Source organism: Mustela putorius, unplaced genomic scaffold, assembly GCF_011764305.1.
Source record: "Mustela putorius furo isolate JIRA1106 unplaced genomic scaffold, ASM1176430v1.1 tig00003937_pilon_pilon_pilon, whole genome shotgun sequence".
Classification (NCBI taxonomy): domain Eukaryota; kingdom Metazoa; phylum Chordata; class Mammalia; order Carnivora; family Mustelidae; genus Mustela; species Mustela putorius.
The window spans coordinates 6,412,162-6,433,890 of record NW_025422082.1 but is presented as its reverse complement, the minus strand read 5'-3'; the positions used below and the strand labels follow the sequence as shown (position 1 = coordinate 6,433,890).

The following is a 21,729-nucleotide window of genomic DNA, read 5'->3' as shown; positions in this document are numbered from 1 at the left end:
AAAATCAGGCTAGGTTTTGTATCCATCAGATCATTGGTTATAATTCCGGAATCCAGCATGAATACTAAGTATTTGCCCTTCCTTTGCTTTAGACACAGTACCTCCTTCTCTTCCCCCACCCCTGGACCTTGACTTTTCACCTTATTTGTACAACTAGTTTGAATCTCGGTTTCTGTTTGGGAAGGGCCCAGGACACATCTAGACCCATCTAGGAACTTTCATTCTACTCTCAAACAGTGCTATGTGTTCCAATATTCCAGAGATTTCGAGACAAAGAGACTTCTGGGTGGCTGGGCAGTCCCCTGAAATCTTAGACCCATATTCAGGGATCTCCAGATTCCTCTCAGAATCTGAAGAAGCATATTTTGAATAGCTTGGTAGTGTGCTCCATGACAGCCAAGATTTGGTCCATCTTATTTGCCATGGTGTCTGAACGTTTGTGGAATATACTATACACTTCGTAATTGCTCAAATGGTTAAATCAATGAATTCAGCAAGGATTCTCATTAGTAGGCATTTATTTCCATGCAACTCTATTTGACTTAGTGTTTTCTTCTAGGGAATGCTATAGTCTTCTCATTCTCCAAGAAACCAGAATCCTTCACATTGCTCTTTTTCTTTCCTCCCTCTCTCCCTTCCTCCCCCCTTCTCACCCTCCGTCCTTCTTCTTCTCATTATTTCCCTTCCTTCCTTCTTTTCTTCCTTCCTTCCCTTTTCCTTTCTTCTTTCTTTCAGACCATTTTCTGAATTTCTAAAACCCGCTATATTGAGATATAATTTACACACTATAAAGTTCACTGATTTAAAGTGCGCAGTTCAATGGCTTCTAATGTATTCACAGAGTTGTGCAACTGTCACCACGATCTAATTGGTTTAGGAAACAGACTGCCAGATGGAGCTTGCTGTGAGAAAGACCCAGGTTCAAATCCGTGTTTCTGCTACTGACAAGCTGTGTGATCTTGGGCAAATTTCTTAAATTTTTGGTGACTTCGTTTTTCCTAGCTGTGAAAGATTCATTAGTCGTGAAGTTGTTGTAAGAAAAAAATGGCGCATTGTATATGAGGTACTTCCACCTAGCCTCAGAGTATGGCACAGAGTAGATGACCGACAAACTTCCGAAGGATCTCCTCTGTGATCCCTGTACCCTTCAGCTGCTGGACCAACACAGGATGGTGAGCAGGGACACAGATGGCTCTGATCGGTGATGTTCCGAGCCACCTTCTCCTGCTCGTAGAAGGGAGCATGTAGAAGGGAGCCTAAGATGATGGTCACTCAACAGTTTGCCTGTCAAGCCCCAGGGGACTGCCTGCTCTGACCTGTTTTCTCTCTGCACTCGAGATGCCCCACTGCCCACTGATCAGCAGTCCATGCTTACTTTTTCCCCCCACCACTTCAGATCAGTGGGTTTGACCTACCTTTCAGAAAACCCTGCACACCGCCCCCCCCTGGACTGCAGCAAATCGTGGTCTTTTTGTCTTCAGTGGTTTCTTCCCTCAGTGTAGCCATTTCTGGAGGCTCTCAACTCTACACACTTTTCTTTGCCATCACAGAATATTAATGTTAGAAGGACCCTAGTGATAAGCCAGTTAGACCCAGTTGAACAAACTGAGGCCCAGAGAAATGAGCTAATTTGGTTACACAGTTGGCTCAGGTCAAGACTAGACTACCATGCGGCATGTCATACATATGTGTGGAGTGAAGAAACGCCCTTTGGTTCATTGCATCACCCCAGCTGACCTAGGAACCAGGTTGCAATGTGCTGCTTGAGTTCACATTTTGATCCCACCTCTCTACTCCTGTGTATCTAGAGACCAAGGATAAACCTGTTGTTGGTGGTGTGTCCACTCCTAAGGAGTGAGATCAGAAGCTTTGCAAAGTGTACTGTGCTAAGTGGTTATGATATTTATGTAGTCAACATTGTTTGGAGAAAGTGGAAATAACAACTTCCAGCCTGATGAGAATCTGCACATTTGGTCTGAATCTTGCAGTTCATTTGGGTTTCCCGTTTCTGAGCGCAGAGTGCTGACATTTCCCAGGCAGCTCTGGCTTCGGAGGGATCCAGGCCCAGGGGATTTGTTCCCTGCAAGTCACCCTGTGGTTAATGGATGGTATAGTTAGTAAAGGGTTCTGTATTGAGCCCCTGAGCATGGTGGGCGGGGGTGGGTTGGGGGGATGGAAGGGAGGGAGGTGGAAGCTAGCAGTAAAAAGAAGAGAAAAAATTGGAGAGAGCAGTAAACCCCCAGGACTCCTTTAAATTAATTTTTAGGCTCACATATAAAATATCCAGGTCATAATTTCTGGACTAGCCATTTAGAAGCAGCTATGTCTTCTTTTAGGAAGCAGTGTACAGTGTAAGAGAATTTTCTCTCCCTCTCTCTCTCCCCACATATCTCTCCTTCCTCCACTACTCTCTTCCCCTTTATGAACAGAAGATTATATCCTTAGTGTGCAGGGGCTGGGCGGGTTACAGACTTAGACTCCAGGCGAGCAAAAGAGTCAAAATTTTCCACCCAAAGAACTGGTAAGGGTCCTAATTGAAACTGAATCGAGCCTTTCAGCGGGCTCCTTCTTTCCCTAAATCAATTTGATTTCATGTAAACATGTATTCCTTCTGCACTTTTCCACCTTCCACACCATGCATCTAATAATGTCTTCACGAACATTCATGTTTTCGCCAGATATGTTTTAGAGAAAGGGTCGGGTAGGTAAGGGAATGTATCAAACACGGGCAGTGCATTATAAGGAGCTCAGTTGAAGCAAAACTTTCCCCAAATCAAGGACTCAGTAAGAAAAAGCACTTGATTTGGCTATAGGAGGGGAAGAGGTGTAAATCACGCTTGGGGGTTTTGGAGGATAGATGTGATGCGGGAGGGGGAGCTATTGTTTGGAAGGAGACCCGAATGAGAATAAAGCAAGTTTGAAGCATATTGTAAGAGCATCTCCGTGGGTTGTGAGTGACTCTGGCCGCCTCTTCTGTAAATGCACAAGTGCAAGGACGTTTCCCTTTAGAAAAATAAAATGTTTGCCTTGTGATCAACCTCTGAGCGCTACTGGAAGACGTTTCACAGCACTTTAGGAAGCGAAAGCAGGTTGTGAATTTGAACGCTGCATAAAGCAGTGCGGAGCAAAAGGGAACAAACAAACAAACAAACAAATAATAAAGAAACGTGGAGCATTCCTCTGCCCTGTCGCTCCAGAGGTAGCTCCGGTGAAGACCCGGATACCTTCGTGGCACAGGAAGTCGTGCCAACCTCCCGGCCCAGCCAAGATGAAAAGAGAGAAGGGAAAAGCAGATGTTACCACATCACGAACAAAATTTTAGCTGTTATTTCCAAATTCCCACCCCACCTTTATTTGTAGCTAGGGGTCAGGAGCAGTTGGCCAAATATTTTTAGCAAATCTAGAGTAAAACATCCTCAGATACAGAAATCATTTTGAAGAACCCAGTTCCCATTCTCTCCTCCTTGATCATTTACTATTTATCTTTCCATCAGATTTTTTTTTTCTTTAAGTGCTAGATACAATTAACTGGAGCACTGTCCAATTCTTTTGTGTGATTCTTTAAAAAATAAAAAATAAACAAGGTCACCCAGAGAGCATCTCACCAGCCGTTGCCTTAAAATAGAATTTTTGGAAGCATTGTTGATTTCTACTTATTTTTGTTGGTAAATCCTGAGGAAAAAATGTATATCTTTTCCTTTAAAGTTCTAATTCAAGGCATGGATGTGAGAGTTCTGGAGGGACTTTGGGACTGCGGTAAAATTTCGTTGTCATAGTAACAGAAAGGGAAATAGGCCTAGCTCACCTGGGACTTTAACACTGCAAAAGCTGGATTTTTTTCTTTTCTTTTCTTTTCTTTTTTTCTTTCTTTTTTTTTTTTTTTAAGGAAAAGGACTCTGCAAGTGAGATAAATGAAAAACTTATTGTGTTTTGAAACAAAAATCCCAAACATTAAATAGGTAAATGGCTGAAAAGGTCACCTCTGCCATTTTTCTGGTTCGACGTAGTTGTCTGATTAAAAATGCCCAATTTAGAAATTGCACAAATAGTTTATTTTGGAGACAGTTGGCTTACCAGTATGCCTCACGATGAATGATAACCTCAGACGGTGATTCGGTGACTTTGTATTTTTCCCGGTAATCTGCAGAAGGTCTGAGAGGACATTCACACTTGTTACGAGTCCTAAAAACCCCAGTGTGTACCTGCACAGACTGACCTGCCTTTGGATGGCAACGTTACTGTTTTCTGATTTTGTATACATTGGTTAAAAAGAATAGGAGTGCTTTGTGTGTGAGGTATGTGAGCACGGAGGTGCGTGTGGTCGGCGGAAAGCCACATGCGTGGGAAACCCTGGGATTCTGGGGGAAGTCATGCCATTTTTTTCCCCCCGGAGCAAGACATTTTTGCATGGCAGGAGTCACTGCTGCTTTGGAAGCCTTATTTGTGGGAGACGGAGTGCCCTTGCAGCTTGGGGGGCAGGTATATAAACCAGAGCCCAGCTTGTGAACCGCTTCGCAGGCCTCAGCGGTGCTGGAGCCGGCGTGTGATCGCAAACATCCAAATTTGCAAATTGCAGAAGGTCAGCAGTGTTCCTTCCCAGGCAGGGCCGGCTGAAACTCCCCAGACATGAAATACAATCCCTTTCAAATCAAATCTAATATAATGCAGATCTATTTTCTCTTAAAAAATGTTTACTCCACCATGTAACACATCGTTTTCTCTTCACAGATTCTTTCTAAAATTTTTCCTCAAGTGCAATCAGAATTGTTTGAAAACAGCAGGAAACCCGAGGGACATGAGAAGGTTTCAGGTAAGGGGCCTGCCATTCCTCCCTGTTCAAAAAGTCGTCCTGTTTTCTCTCTCTTTAGCACTTTTGTTCCTTTCTTTCTTTTTTTTCCCCCTTAGAAAACATTATTCACGGAGGCTGCTAACAATACAGATAACTCTCATTGCGTGGAGGGTTTCTGCATTTTGTCGTGTTTAGGCCTTTTGCCTCTGTTGCCCAGGCCCCAGGGGAAGGACACCAACCCCGACTGGAGATTTGATTTTCAGCCCTCGGGCTGCCCTTCGTGCACACAGCTGCCCACAGCAGGACCCGTGTTCTTGATATTCAGCCACTTTGGGATTTTTCAAAGCAGCTTCTCTGTGCTCTCTGCAAGCAACAGCCTCTTCCCTTCCTCTCCCACCAATTAACTATTCAGTGGTCTCTCTCAGAGTCCTCGGGAAAGCAGCAGCCCAAACAGCCGTGGTCACTTTAAGATCGCAGCATGACAACAAGACCCACGGGACAGTGACCCAGCTGCCTGGCAGTTAAATCTGCCACCGGTTTCATCACCCTTGCCACTGATGTACTGAGGATACGCGCTAATAAAAACACAGAGAGAGGCAAAGTGTGTCAGGTTGGAGATGAGAGGAAGTGCCCCTTGGCCCCCTTCCTTAATCTTTGAAGGACCCTTATTTAATCCGCCAAAAGGCTTTCCTGCCATTCGTACACCCCGTTGAAATATAGAGAGTGCCCTTCCCCGTAGAAACATGGAAAACACATTAAACAATAGCATCCAAGCTCCAAGCTTGAGACTTTAAAGAAAAAAAAAGTCTGGCAGCCATGGGAGGGATGGGGATATTAGACTCATATTTTCGGTGAGAACAGTGAGGTTCTGAGGGTTTGGTAACTCGCCTCGAATCACAGGAAGGGTACAGTGGAACCGGGAACCAGGAGGGTCTATCTGGTCAAACCCCTTCCACCAGACCACGAGTTTGCACCGTCGGCAGCTGCTAAGTGGATGCCTAGTTGTTGGCTTTTTGAAATTCTTCATAATTTCTGAGCCAGGGGTCACATACACTCGTTTAGCACAGGATTGCGCCAGTCAAGGGGCTGCTCCTGCCTGCCACCCGGAGAGCTGCTGGGGCTTAGGAACAGAGTCCTTCGGGAGTTAACGGGGGAGATGGGCGCACATAAGGTGAGAAAACTACTTAGTAAAAAAAAAAAAAAAAAAAAAAACCCTCAAGTCATCCCCCCCCCATGTCATGGTCATCAAACAGCCTTGCTGACACTGGGACATTTTTGGTTAGTTATTTAACATGATTACCAGCCTCTCTTAAAAAAGTCAACCCCCTCCTCTCTACCATACAAATTTTCCCCTTTTGCACGGTGTAAAGATGAGCAGAAATAAAATGAGCTTTCTTGGGGACCACACGGAGCATTGTGCGGGGAGAAGGTGGATGGTGTTTTGTGTTCCAAATGCAAACGTAAATAATATCAGTCCAAAAAATGTACAAGATTCAAAAGGATTCCAGAGCACCTTGATGGCCAAAGCTTGGCTTTCACTTCCTGAAGAAACAGAAGTAGGAAGAGGGGTTGGCAGTTTGGATTCCTATCCCCTACTTTACCACCACTTCCATAGACTTTTAAATTTGAGAATGCTCCCATCAATTTCAAGAGGCTTTTAACAGAATGTCTTGGTATTTTATTTTTCTCAAATTTTGGAAATGTACAAACTAAGCACAGACATGTTCGTATTTCCTATACTTTATCCATTATTTACTAAGTAATGGTTTCATGTTTCAGTGTGCCTGAGCTGTTAACAGCATTAGAACAAATACTACTGATCTCAAAATGATGGGAGATTCTCATCCAATGTGAAAATATTTGACTTCTACAAAGAAAGGGAAAGAATTTTTTTTTAAGTTTAGATTAAACTAAACTTAAGTTTAGATTAAACTAACTTTAGACAATTAGATTCTAATTGTCTTATTTTGGGGATAGAGCTAAAATTAATTGGCAATTTTGTGGGAATTTTTTTCTTGAGATAAAATTCATATAACATATTCATCATTTTAACCATTTCAAATTGTGCAATTCAGTGACCTTTAGTATATTCACAGTGTTGTGCAACCATTACCACCCTACAATTCCAGAACATTTTCAGCATCTCTAGATGGAACCCCATCCCTCCCAATTCCCCTTTCTCCCCACCCACTGACAACCATGGATTCATCATTTTCTGTGTCTATGGATTCTTCTATTTGGGACATTTCATATAATTGGAATCATTCAATAATACATGTCAACAATATACAAATCAACAATACATAGGATTTTCGTGTCTGGTTTCTTTCTCTTAGCATCATGTTTTCAGGTTTATCCTTGTAGCAGGTATGAGTAGTTCATTCCTTTTTATGGCTGAATAATATTCCATTGTAAAAGTTAGCACATTTTGTTTATCTCTACATCAGTTGACGGACACTTGGGTTGTTTCTACTTTTAGGCTTTTATAAATAATGCTGCTATGAACATTTGTGTACAAGCTTTTTGGTGTGTGAACATATGTTTTCAATTCTCTTGAGTATATATCTAAGAGTAGAATTTCTGAGTCATATGTTAACTCTATCTTTAGCTTTTTGAGGAACTGCCAAACTGTTTTCCACAGTGGCTGCTTCATTTTATATTCCCACCAGTAATGTATGAAGGTTCCAATTTCCCCACATCTTTGCCAACACTTGTTATTTTCTAGGGTTTTTTTTTTTTTGTTTTATTTGGTCTTTTGTTTTTGTTTTAATTTCTAGCCATCCTATGCGTGTGAAGCAGTATCTCATTGTGGTTTTGATTTGTCTTTCCCTAAAGATGTGAGCATTTTTTTCATGTGCTTATTGGCCCTTTATTTGTATATCTTCTTTGGAGAAATGTTTGTTCAAATCCTTTATTCATTGTTAAATTGGGCTATGGATCTTTTTATTGTTGAGTAGTAAGACATATATATATATATGTATATATATATATATTTGGGATACCAGGCCCTTCCTTATCAAATAAGTGATTTGCAAGTATTTTTTTCCTATTCCATGACTGTCTTCTCACCTTCTTGATAGTGCCCCTTGATGTACAAAATAATTGATAATTTTTATACTGTGCTCAGATTCTATTAAGAGTATAACCTTTAATGAGCACTCTTTACATGGAGAAGGATACTGTGGAGAAAGTCTTGACTATGTGCTGTAATGATCAAGTGAGAGACCTGGATCAAGTTCAAAATATGAAACCAAACCGGAGATTGTAGGTAGTCATGGCGAGAGGATCTGAAGGAATGGTAACTTAGGAATTTCTGAAATACATATTTATTCAGAATGACAAAGATAATACTTTAAAACCATATAGACAGTTACTTCGTTCCTCCATTTTGTTATATGATCGATCAAATATATTTCCTAGAGAGGAGCTTTGACCAGCTAAGCTACGGCACCCGCTGATCAAACATATTTAATCTGAAGCATTCTTTTGTAGAGATTTGTTGAGAACAGCATATAAATAGGAAATTCTTCTTACCAAATCATGAATCCAACCAAACTCCCTCTTCTCTCCCACCTCTCTTCTTTCCCCTGTCCCCAAACATTTGTGGAACTTGTATTCTTTTTCCCATAATGACCAAATGAGAACAAAATCATTACATGAATTTTTTTCAAGCCTGAAACAAACCTCTCTTTAATTCAGTCCAAGTCCCAAGTATCTCAGACATAAATAAATACATATACCTATTTATCAAAACACAATAGATTTTAATCCTTTTCTAGCTTAGATCTTTTTGAAAATTTGGTAAAAGCTATAGATTCTATTGCCATAAAAAAGCTGCATTTAAGCCAAGCTTTGCTTAAAATGTCAGGTGTTCCCACATCTCTTAGGGTTCCATGGTCTCCTGACCTAAGGAAATGAAATTCATCTACCAAATGGGTATCCTCCGTGTAATTTAACTCTTACAAAGGGGACTTGTCCCCTTGGGAGTTCACTTGATAATCTTCCCACCTTCTTAAAAGTGCCATCTGTTCCAGGTGACTCCTGGATCCATATCCTTAGACCTCAGCCTTCTCTGGAGCTGCAGAAATCCCACTCCACCTTCTTCCTGGGCATCTTCCCTCGGGTTACTAATGAGCACATGTTCATGGCAGAATTCAATACTTGCTCTCTGGATCCGTGCCTTCCTCATTTATTGGTGAAGTGTCACTTCCTCCCCCTAAGTATATGCTAAGTCTATCTCTTCTCCTGAACACAACTGCAATAGGTCCTTGCTTCTCCTTCTTCCTTGTCCAGTCCTAAAGCTCAGATTTGGAAAGGCACGGCTGCTTAGTATCTTCATACCCGGCACATCCCCTGTTGTTTCCATATACCCGCTCACTAGGCACACCTCACTGATTTCTATTACGTGGACTATTACTTGAACCTTTCCACACATTTGCCCCTCTGCCTGAGATCCCTTTGCCCCCTTTAATTTGTGACTTTTACCCATGCTTCAAGACTATACGTGAATGGCACCTACTTTTTGAGGCATTTTTCAGACTCTCTCTGGCAGATTCATTGGCTCCTTCTTCTGGGCTATTGTTCCATTCTCTACACATTGCTACCACACCATCAATCACATTGTCTTGCAATTATTGTTCATCTAAGAGACTGTGCTGCTTGAGGGTAACATATTTTTTTAAATTTTTGTATTTCTCTCCAGTGCCTAGCATAATACCTGCCACTGTAAAGAGTTCAATAAATTGTTTTTAAATATTTTTTTAAGAGAGAGAAGGAAAAAAAGGAAGAAATAAAGGGAAAAAAGGAAAGATTTTTTGTGGTCCCAAAGTATCTAACCCCATGGGCCATACATGCAGAAAATCATTCCTGCCCTTATTGAAATGGAACAATTGGGTGAAACACCCAGATTAACAGCTCAGTGAAGGAAAAGAAAGAAATTTATGTCTGCTTGAAGCTAACAGTCCTGTTAAGAGATGATGAACCCCATTCTTTATTTCTCTGCATTGTGGGTAGAGGGCAGGCGGTTGGAAAATCCGGAAGAACCCAAGCCAAGACAAGGAGAAGTCAAACATATTGTGCCCACATTCAGGTTTTAAAACACAGAAGTTGGTGACCTTTGGGCAACTGTTGCCAACTCATTCTCAGAGATAGATGGACTGGGTCTCCTCCCAGTCATGGTGAAAACACTGATGCACTCATTCATTAGTCCAGCCACCCACTGGGTATTACTGAGGACACTCTGTGTGCCAGGAACTATCCTAGGTGCTAGAGATACATCAACAAGCCAAACAGATATAATTTGCCACCCTTGAGGGACTTACCTCCCAGTGGGGAGATAAGGAGAATATGACAAACGAGTGACTCACATAGCTTAGCTACGTTTCTCTGTGGTCTTCAAGTGACCTGCCTGGAAGCATGGGGCCTGGCGTGATGCCAGTTGGCTGGTGCTGAGTACTGAGACTTAGTGCTGTGGTCATGGGCAACTGAGGTAGAATCTCAGGGATGCCTGCCATTATAATGATAGTAAGTGTAGATGCTCTTCCCAGTGGCTTTCTAAGTTTTCCATGGTATCAGCTATAACACGACACTGATGTCAGCAGATCACTCACTTAGTTGGTATTGAGAACATTCAAGATCTGGGTGCCAGTTATTTTCCTTTGCCTCAACAAGACTTTGTTTTATTTTTTTTAAAGATTTTATTTATTTATTTGACAAACAGAGATCACAAGTAGGCAGAGAGGCAGGCAGAGAGAGAGAGAGGAGAAAGCAGGCTCCCCGATGAGCAGAGAGCCCGATGTAGGGCCCGATCCCAGGACCCTGAGATCATGACCTGAGCCGAAGGCAGAGGCTTTAACCCACTGAGCCAGCCAGGCACCCCAATAAGACTTTGTTTTAAGCAGGCATGATCACTGTAGAGGCCTGGGGTATTTTCCATCACACAGGTAAACACCAACTTGCCTGTTAGTCATTCTGGAATTAGGAGCATGCACCTGGCTATATCTCTAACCTTAGGATAATTTTAAATAAACTCCTTTATTTACAAACTTATAGCTTTCATGTAGTGAGGATAAGATTCTTACCATCATTTGCTGAACTTTTCTGAGTGACTCTTGTGTGTCTCAGATTCACCCCTAAATTATTCCATTTTTAGTTTAGGTCCACCAAAATCATCATTTTTTTATGTACTTATTCTAGGGAGAAGACTAAGAAATATATCCTGGAAGGTCTTGCCATCTGTTGCCTCAAGACATAAAAGGTCAAGATAGATGGGGAGCACATGCAGACATTTGCAATGAAAGAAAAGTTATTTTGGGATCCAGACTAGGGAGGGACATCAGGGCTGAGCTGATTCTTGTTTATGGGGGCTCTGCACATGCCTCCAGGATGGGCCTAACAAAGGGAATTTTGAGGGTCCTTAGAGGGGGTGAGGGAAAGAGTTGTGCTGTGGGGGGACACAGCTAACAGGTCTGTCAGACATCTGAGGAAGAGAGAGCAGTGCATGGTGGCGGGGAGAGGGGAATGGAAGACGCAAAGATCTCTATCAGGATGAAGAAAGGAAGTGAGGCCATGTGAGCACCAACTGGCATCCGTGGGGTAGTTGATACTGTGAGAGGCCTTGGGCCTGGATGCAGCCACTGCACGGGAACAATGGGGAAATTAATGTGGATGACAGAGACACCCAGTCCACACAGCGGGGCGTTAGCCACCAGTCTGTTTGACTGAATGACGCAGGAGCAAAGGGCACGGCTACTCATGTCTTGGAACGGGGCCAAGAGCCATCCAACAAACTCTTATGATTTCTTAAACCCCCAGTTCTTATATAAAACTTTTTAATGGCACCACCATCTATTTTCCTTAAATAAAAAACGTTGAGTGTTTCTCTCACACCCATTGAAGAGGGAAACGAGAGTTTAAATTAACTCCAAATGGTAAAAATTTAACACAGCTCCAGCTGCCTGCAGGTCTCTTCAGTTCAGATCTTTCAATTCAAGAGCTACTCCAGCTGCTCTGTGATCTCATGCACCATTTGAAGGTTGTTGTGCTACCGAGCAGCAGTTTTAAAGCTCATAATGAAAATCACTTGACTTATGGCCTCTCTAATCAACAGGTGAGTCCATTATCTGGTGGTAAAACAAACCAGATAGTCTGAGAAATAATAATTATCTACTTGGAGTCAGGAAAAAAGAAAACAAAAAACCTCTGAGGGTCTGAGGATATTTCCCTTGGTCCAGTGCTTTAAGCTTAGGGAAGGTTTTCTGTGCGTTACTTCAAGCTTTTGTCTTCTCATAGGATACCCTTCTGCCATCCCTACTCCATGCCTTTTTGCATCTCAAATGGGGACAAGAACCAGGGTGATATAAATTTTAACCAACCCACAAAGGGAATGTGTTTTGAGTTATTCATGGGAGAAAAGGAAGAGAAGCAATAGAAAGTAGCTGCCTGCGTGTAACTCTTGGGAAAGATTGTCAGATTTCAGGCAGGTGGAAACAAAGCTTAAAGGCTGAAACATTTTTAGGAGACTCAAATTTGGGTGCTAAAGCCTAACACCAAACACATTCCAGAACAACCAGATGCAGAACTTCCTGGAAAGCAAAGCTTTCTTAGTTTTGCAATAGGAGTACATCGGTTTGTAGCTGCTTATGGGGACTACAGGCTCCTGGTTTTTGATGAACGAGAGGTGATTCATGAGGTCCCTGGGGGGCAGGGTTTGGTGGAAGAGAATGGCCCAGCGAGTCAAGAACTACATCAAATATGTTAAGGCTCCCCTGTGGCTCTCAAAATGTTTGCTAGTAAAATACTGCCCTTGACCATAACCATCCCACTTGGGGAAAGCAATGGGTTCAATGGAATAAAATGAGGTAGGGTAGATGTAGCCAGTGTCTATGTATGACCTTTGAGATGGGGGAAATTTAGTAGTAAAGCAGGCTTTGTGATGACATGAGAGGCTGGTTGAAAAAAATTGCCATTTGATTTTTAGTAAATCAAGGAAATTTAGTAGTAAAGCAGGCTTCCTGATGACATGAGAGGCTGGTTGAAAAAAAATTGCCACATTCTAACTGGTTTTTAAAAAACAAACTCTTAAAAGATGGCTATCCTAAGCCAAATTTGCAAATCGTGCCAGTGGAAATGGTCTTCGGTATACTACTGCGCTTATGCCAATTAGATTTTATTTTTTTAAGTGCCAGAAGAATGATTTCAGTGACCTCGAGTTGTGTAACAAAACTTTTTCAACTCTTCAAGGCCTCTCTCAAATCTCATTTCCTTGATGGAATTGATAGTCACCGCCTTCATTATAGGTTCATTTTTCTCACCTCTGGGCTCCTGGATTATACGGTGGCCACACAGTTTAGTCCTCAGTTATGCATTGCTATCTAGTCATCTCTTCTGATTATATGTAGTGTTTGTTATGCTTCATCAACTCCCTGGTAAGCTCCTTGAAGTCATGACAATGTTTTCTGTGAGTCTCCATTGCACGCAGCAGTACCGTGTCACTGGGAACGTCACCGGGAGTGTCAAAAACCACATCTGACTGATCAAAACATAGGGCTGTCTTCTTACTAAAGAAAGTGTCTTCTCAGGAGCTATATCATTAATGCCACAGTCTCCCCTCCCTTGGTGTGAGCAGCTCCCCCACGCCCCACATCTGTCTCGACAGCAATCAACTTCGTGTTCTCTCGTTTGGCACTTGATCCTTAAACGAACAGAAAATTTAGCCTTAGGGAATATGAAACAACAGTGATTGCTAAGAATTCTGGGAATTCCTTTAAAAAAGAAAAAAAAGATGACAAAATCCATACTTGTGGGGTAGGTGTTTAAAGGTAATTTTGGAGACCCTGGAGTCCAGTAACAAAGAAGAATCTAGGCTTTAAATCTGGTTTGAAAATACGATGTGTGCCAAGAATAAAGTGGTGGGGAGAAACAATTTGCAGTAGCCAATTGTTTGTTGTTAGCCTGGGTTGGATTAATGGAGGCTTAGACAAAATTGTTTCATCAGAGTCCCCTTGTCGAATGCGAAAATTAGCCAGTGTATAAAAACACCAACGGAGTATTTTTTCCTCATGGTGTAGACTCCAGACTTGGTTGCCAGCACAACCAGAAGTCTGTCTTGCTTTTCTCTGTCCCTTTAATGGTCTCTATGTCTCTTTCCTCCTACCACAGGTGGAAAATAAAATCCCACATAATAGTTACGCTTTGGGAAAGCTGAAATAACATATATAGCAACTGAACAGTTATAAGGGAAAAGCACATCATGAATTTAATTCCATTTCCAGATGTAAAATGTCATAAAGAATTTTTTTTCCATACTTGGCAAAATAACAGGAATTTTCAAGACCATTTTATTTAGCTTGGTGGATGCGTGTTTGTGGGTAGGTATCAGAAAGCCTTGCACCTCGGGTGTGCTCTAAATGCTACACATCCGGGCTTTACTGAGATTAAACTACCAAAGATCCACGTTCAGCGAGAAGGTACATGACCTTCATTGAAATGGAGGGGAAATGTGTCCGCCAAATGGTTGAAATAGGTGTGTTTTCAAAGCAAGGACTCTGATCCGTATGGGAAGGTTTCTAACCCAGTGCAATTATTCTCCCGTGGGTACAGACGCTAGGATACTCATCTGTTTCAAAGAGCAGATCATGTAGTCATTCCACACATTTTTCATAACGACTTCTCTTTTTCCTTTACCCTTCTATGTGAGACGTAAGGCCTTTGTAGGAACACCTGGGCATGAGCTGAGAAAGGCTGGCTGGGGGTAGACTCCAAGCTGGTCGTTCCTCTGACTTGAGTAATTCAACCGAATCATACAGTTATAGCTTGGAGAAAGAGAGATGTTAAAAAAAAAAAAAAAATTTAAAGTGTGATGTTCCAACAAAGCCGAAGACATTTTAGAGTGAGACATAAAAATGCCCCATGGGTGGGCATTTTTATGTAAGTAAGTCAGGTTGGTAAGGGTTCCCATGTCGCCTGCTATCATTCCAATACCAAAGGTATTTCCTCCATTGGAAACCTGATTGTACAGATTAACGGATGTGCCCACCTAAAGAGTAACTCCCACCGTGGCCTTGTATGGGCAGGAAAGAGCGCTTTACAACTCAGCTCCTGCTTCGTGTAAATTATTAGAGTGAGGGACGTGGGAGTACTTTTAGATAATGAGAAGAAAAAAAAAATAATTTGAGAAAGCCAATCCGTTTTCTTGAGTACTTTCAGCAGATTGCTAACACAGTTGCAGATTTCGGTCTCAAAACTGTCTTGTATTTTTCAAGGGGAGCTACTGACTTTTTCTTCATGTGGCTAAAACTGCCATGTAATCGAATGATTCAGAACAGAACCTACACTGCCACTCTCCAGTTGCTCTGTGTGAAAACTCACTAAAAATTCGAGATCACATGAAACAAAATAAGGAATCGCAAAAATTGGAGAAACTACTTCCACTTAAAAAATGCAAGCAATTTCAATGGATCCCTACTTCTCTCTCTCTCGGAATTTTGTCTTTTTAAAGTGCCATGTCATAAAAAATATTTGCATGAGTATCATGGGTTATTGCTTTTGTGTTGAAATGTCTCAGCCGAGGAGAACTGTAATCTATGGTAGCTTGGGTTTCTGACCTGCAGGCTTTCCCTTCGGAGCTTTGAGCTAAAATACAGATATTTCTCAACTATGAGAAACAAATGAACGCTGTCACAGTGTCAGCAGCAAAAACCGGGGGTCCGTCCCACACAAATTATAGACATCTGTATTCCTAATTGGCATTCTTTTGGGCCATGCCAGCATAACGGCAGTGCCAAGAGAGGCTGACAGCTTTAGAAAAGACCAGGTATCAGGTTTAGGTGATAGGAGACACTGATGAGACATAGAAGTTCCTTTGTTGGCAATATTCTCCATATGTTTGTTATAAGGCCTATGACTTCTAGTTTCGGCTACCTCCAAAACAGCACCCTTTGACTAAATTTGCTACCCTGAAAATAGATCAGCTCATGAGCTCGGGAGAACAAGTGGTACTGATGGTTATATGATCAGAAGATCGTTGGCAAAGATGCATACAAATAGTTAACAAGGTAATGGTAAGAAATGTTGACCTTGATTTGTTTAGCTAAGATGTAAAGATTTTTGAAGGTCAAAGGTGTCCTTGTGTAGTGTTTTGGAGTCTAACTGTGTCTGACCCTCTAACATTAAGCTGCTGTGGCCTGCAGTTTTGAAGAGTGAAGCAAACCAGGGGAAAAGAGAGAAGGGGGGAGAACAGGAAATGGAGTGAGGTGTTTCAGGAAGTTGTCAGGGGTTGACTGATTGATTCCAGATGGAAAAGGTCAGCCTTCGTGACCCAGGAAATACTCACTAGGGGAAAGAAGTTGGCTTGTGGAAAGGGAAGGCCTGGGAGTGAGACGACGCTGGAATGCACATTCCACTTCCTTTAGTCCCCAAACATTCAGAAACTTTAACTTGTCTGAATAGAATAATATCAGTGTTGTCATCATTCATCAGAAAACAGGGAAGGAAGTTAAATTCAAAGCTTTGAATGGACCAAGTTAAATTCAAAGCTTTGAATGGACCAAATGTATCTTCACCTCCATAATGTAGTTCATTTTCTTCCAGAAGGAGAGTGGATGTATGTAAAAATCAGTATTTGCGTTAGTTTGTGTGTGTGTGTGTGTGTGTGTGTGTGTGTATAAAAACAATGAGCAAACACGTCCTGTTTTGCATGCTGAAGTTGGAGGATTAAATTCTGTACGTTTTCCCAGTTCCCTTTAATTGACAGACTCTTCTAGATATCCCACAGCCCAAGATATTTGAAATATTAAAAATGGGAACTTGCCTCGTATCTATATATATACACACACACGCACATACATTTGGACATAATTTAAAATCTTGTAATAAATTTTGCAGACACTGAAATAATTCAGGTTAATTCCCTTGCTGTCATGAGAGGCCAGCGCTAGCCAGCAAGAGATTAAAATTTATTTCCATTGTTAATAGAAAATAATGAAGTGCATCTGAACCATCAGGGTATGTCATTCGGGAAATGTTCACTTTGGAACCGAATCTCACTCCACCCAAATGGACAATGATGAAATCAGCTGGCTCGAGAAAGCCCCATATTTTGTGGCAGGAATGCATGTGGAGCACGAAAGTACAGTATGACAAGAAGCTTGTGGAATGAATTAAAATGGTCTCAGAGAGAATGCTCTCTCTCTCCCCATAATCCTCAGACAGCCTGGGGTTCCCCTCCCTGTGCCTAACACAGCTCATTAGCAATTAAAGCCTGAAGCGCCCTCTTGTTTCTAGGCTTTCCGGAGATGGCAGCTACGTCAATCAGTTTACACACACAATTTATAAAAGTTACCTGATTCCTCTTGTTACTCCACCTTCTCCTGTTATTTTCAGAGCGTAAGCGCTTGCAGAGGTGAATGCTTTCAACCCTCATACTCCCCTTAATCCCATGCCAGGAGCCTGGGCTTCTCTCTTCCTTTGACTATGATGCCATCTTGTGCTTGTCCTGACAAGGACTTGGGCCTCCAAACACTCGTGGACAGCGACGGACGTCTACATCTTATGGTGGCCACCGTACGATAGGAAATTTCTGAAAGCATTTTCCCCAGACTCTGAACATGTTGACATGAGACAATCCAGACCCAGAGCTAGACAGGGTGCATCCCTGAATTATGGGCTATGGACAATCATTTTCTGAATGACAACGGAGATTCTGTTAAGTTCCTTTTGATGTCACAGAGAGGTGGGGACACCATACCTGTAGTGTATTCACAGGAGAGGAACTGAAGTATGCGAGAGACACATAGCTGACTGGGAACACGTTCTGTCGTCTTCGAATCTCCAGGGTCTGATGTAATACCCAACATGTAGTGGGAGTTCAGTGAATGCTTTTGGGATGAATGATTGAAACCCGCTGATGTCTGTGGAAAATTCCTGTATGCTACTGTCATGCCCATGGGACCAAGGTTAGGTGAAACATTTTGGGGACTCATGCCTTTAAGGGTTCCCCTGAACCTCTAATATATTAAAATATATATTTTAAAAAATTAAAAGCTACCATCTAAAACTCCATTGAAGGTAAAAAATAAAAAATTCAGAAGGGTTTCCTTGGGGTGGGGGTTAGGGAGTGGGGAGGATTGACTGAAAAGGGACACTTTCTGGGGAGATGGAAATGTTCTGTACCCTGATGTCTGTCTTATCTGGACGTATCTGTCAAAACTGTGCAGCTGGGGCACCTGGGTGGCTGGGGCACCAGGGTCCTGGGATCGAGTCCCGCATCGGGCTCTCTGCTCAGCAGGGAGCCTGCTTCCCTCCCTCTCTCTCTCTGCCTGCCTCTCCATCTACTTGTGATCTCTCTCTGTCAAATAAATAAATAAAATCTTAAAAAAAAAAAACTGTGCAGCTAAGATTTGTGCATTTCAATGTATGTAAATTTCACCTTAAAAAAAAAAAGGATGGATTTATTATACTACCCCATTCACTTTGTTTGCTTGAAATTACTCACAGTTGAAAATTTTAAATGCCATCTAATGAATCTTACTTCACATTAGAGATAAAGTAGAGCCGAGGTTCCCCTCACCTTCATTTCATGAGAAGGAAGGGTGGCAGAAAAATTATAAGTAGAATATCAGCAAATTTAATTTGGGAGTAGACAGGAAGAGTCATTTTTTAAATACAGCTCCCATTACGTACCTATTCAATGCCTTTCCTTCAGAGGGTGTGTGTGTGTGTGTGTGTGTTTGTATATGAAAATGTATATAACAAGTTATTTTCTCCAAAAAAATTACATGCAAAACAGACACACAGACTCATGTCTAAGACAGCCCATCCTCCTGGGTCAAGTAGGTAAAGGGTGCACTCAAGTCCACACACCTCTTCTATACTTTCCCAACGGCTCTGGTCTTCCCTGACCTCTGCCTCTTGGAACTACAGCACACAGATCGAACTCTACTTGATCACCCAAAAGCGAGCTCTCTGAGGATAGCGTCCAGCCTGTGTGTCTGCCTTTCTAGAGCCTCCCTCAGAGCTTACACTATAGAAGGGGCTCAATGAGTAATGTCGCCTGTCCTGGTGACAGGCCAAACGAGGCAGAGGAGAGGCAGTTAGAGGGGAACTCATCTCTGTGTGGCATGCACCAGGCCCTGCACCTAGGGCTTTACATGTAATATCCTATTTTATCCTTAGTTTATTTATTGAGCCCTGGAGATAGTCATTGTTGATTACGTTTTACAGATGCGAAAAATGGAGATTAGAGAAGGTGAGGTAATTTGTCTCACGTTACCAGGTGGCAAAACAACAGTTGTTGTGTTTTTAGTTCTCTCTGACTCCCAATCCACGTTCTTCCACTGCCCCACACCCAAATATTCCCTTCCCTCTGCCTAGATTACTAAATATCCTACATTTTCAACACCGAATTCCAGCAAATTCATCTCCTCACCAGAAATCGGAGCTTCTCTGCCACTGCTCTCTAGCGGGTGGGGACAACCCACCAACGGCTCCTCAGACCCATCTCTGTGCCCAGCATGACATCAGCAGCCATTAGAAGTGTGAGAACCCATTGCCAAGCTGGGAGACATGTCCTCCCAGCTGGTGTTGTGGTCTTCCCTTCCCGAGTGCACACAGTTGGCTCCTTGGCGTGACCACAGCTCCAGGGTCAGCTGGGAATGGATTGTCCAGGTCCTGTAAGAGAGAACTCCATCACCCCACTCCATCACCAGGGCATGCCTTGAACGCAAATAAGTAACAGCATCCGAGTGAAGTGTGGCCTCTTTTTCCAGGAAGTTCGGCCATAATCACAGGGGGAGGATGACCTGTTGAGATGCCAAGGGCATGGCCCTGGCCCAAGATTCTGTTCCATCTCTTATTAGCCATAGGGAAGTCTGCAAGACAGTAGACTGTGACTTTTCCTACTTTATGTACAGCTAACTCCCCCCGCCAATTTTTTACTTTAACTATGCAGGTTGTGTTGTCAACAACGGTGAACGTGGATGGACATGTGCTGGCTGTTTCCGACAACATGTTTGTTCATAACAACTCCAAGCATGGCCGGCGAGCAAGAAGGCTGGACCCATCAGAAGGTAAGGCTGCCTGTCATCCCGGCTGAGAATGGGCCAACAAATCAAGGTCTCCGCCATGGTCTTGGTTTGAATTTTAAATTTCTCTCTGGGAGGGCATGGAGAAAGTACACAAGATCATGTGGGTTTTAAGTGAACTTGTAAACACTGACTCCTGCCTGTTTTGTTGCAACCCCGCATGCCTCCCAGCCAGCACTCTGGCCTCCATGTATCCCTGCCTCTGCCATCCAGTCCTATGTTTTTCTTTTTGCTAGACGGGCATTGAGGCAAACCTAAGCCTATGACATCTTAGTTAAACAGCAACATTACAGTGCAGACGTGTATGAATAAGTGTCAGATGTGCCCTTAAACAGATTCTGGCCAGAACAAAACAATGTGCAGAATGAAATTGACACTAATTGATTTTTGTTTGCTTGGACAAGAAGAAATCATGATCTGCTCTGGGTACTTTTCCATGTGCATTAAAGTCGTCAGAAATACTGGTAACTGTTCAACTTCAAGTTGTCCAAAAAAATTAAAGCATATCAAGGAAGATAACTGACAAATACCTGAGTAAATTCCATCTTTTACACTCCCCAACTCACTGGGCTAGTAAGGCTTTATAATATAGGGTGAATGGCTAACCTAGGCTACTATTTTAGTGTGATGTTTTGCTGTATACTACCCACCAGCTCCCAGCTCAGCTTGGCCCTTAAAATGTGTCTTGTATCAATTTAAATAGGAATTAATGAACTGAAAGAAAATGATTGAATCAGTAAAGAATTTGGAGTGGTGTTAATTCTCCCACAGTGGGCACTGAAAGGGGAGAAGAAAATCCCAGGGTTCAGAACTAGGAACCCATCCAGTTTCTTTTGACTGATTGGATGTGATTGACTGGCTGTTCAAAGGGGGCTCATGTTTTTGGAGTCCTGCCAAAGTTCTCCTCCACCTTTGACCCTGTCAACTTTGGAAATGGAGTGATGGATTGACTTTAGTTATGGCCTGAAAACCATATTGGGTTCCTGTTGGGATGCAAAGTCCAGAGGCCTTGAACATATGGAAGGGGGGGGTGTGCTAAATCTGTCCTACAAAGTTAGGAAAGTGATTAGAAATTGTCTCTTGATAGAGTTGAAAAAAACCCCAACTATGATAGATTTTACTTTCTCCTTCTCTCTAGCACATTAGCAGGCCTTGTAAATCTTAACGTCTTGGAGCAGAGGAGGTGGGGAGAGAAAAGGGATTTACACATTTCCAGTGTAATCAACTTATAAAAATATGGAGAAAAACAACATGGTTTTAAAAACACTCCTGGCACAATTAGTTAAGTGTTCCACGTTTTCATACATAGTGGTCAAGTCATTAAGCTTTAATGATCTGGTGAAAACCAACAACCAATTAGGGAATGATGGCAAGTCAGCAAAGATCGACTTGAACCTGGGATAACCAACAGCTTGCAAGAGCAACCAATCCTCAAAACTTCAGATTTCAACCAACAAAGTACAGCCTTGACTTTTTCTTTTCTATATTCTTAGCTACCCCCTGCATCAAAGCCATTAGCCCAAGTGAAGGCTGGACCACAGGAGGAGCCATGGTCATCATCATTGGAGACAACTTCTTTGATGGCCTCCAAGTGGTGTTTGGGACCATGCTTGTATGGAGTGAGGTAGGCAAAGGCTACTGGCTTCCCTGATTTTCTTTGGCCCAAAGATGGTTTTGATTTGGGGAAATGTAATTCCTGGAGCATCAGTGACATGAATGCGCATTACTGAGAACCTACTATGAGCAAGGCACCAAGAATTAAGACATAAACTACACTTTATTGTAGGCATGGATCCCTTAAAAAATAAATATTTATTGCACCATTGTTTATAATTGTAAAAAATTAGAAACAGCCTAAAT

The 21,729-nt window shown here is 42.3% G+C and overlaps 1 protein-coding gene across 1 annotated transcript in view; it reads left to right on the top strand.

Moving 5' to 3' along the window:
• Positions 1 to 21,729, top strand: part of EBF2 (EBF transcription factor 2) — a 194,742-nt gene that overhangs the window by 133,106 nt on the left and 39,907 nt on the right. Inside the window, exons 7-9 of the mRNA XM_004763239.3 lie at positions 4,729 to 4,810; positions 19,737 to 19,854; positions 21,363 to 21,493. Of these exons, the coding sequence (XP_004763296.1) occupies positions 4,729 to 4,810; positions 19,737 to 19,854; positions 21,363 to 21,493 (331 nt within the window). The remainder of the gene's footprint in view (positions 1 to 4,728; positions 4,811 to 19,736; positions 19,855 to 21,362; positions 21,494 to 21,729) is intronic.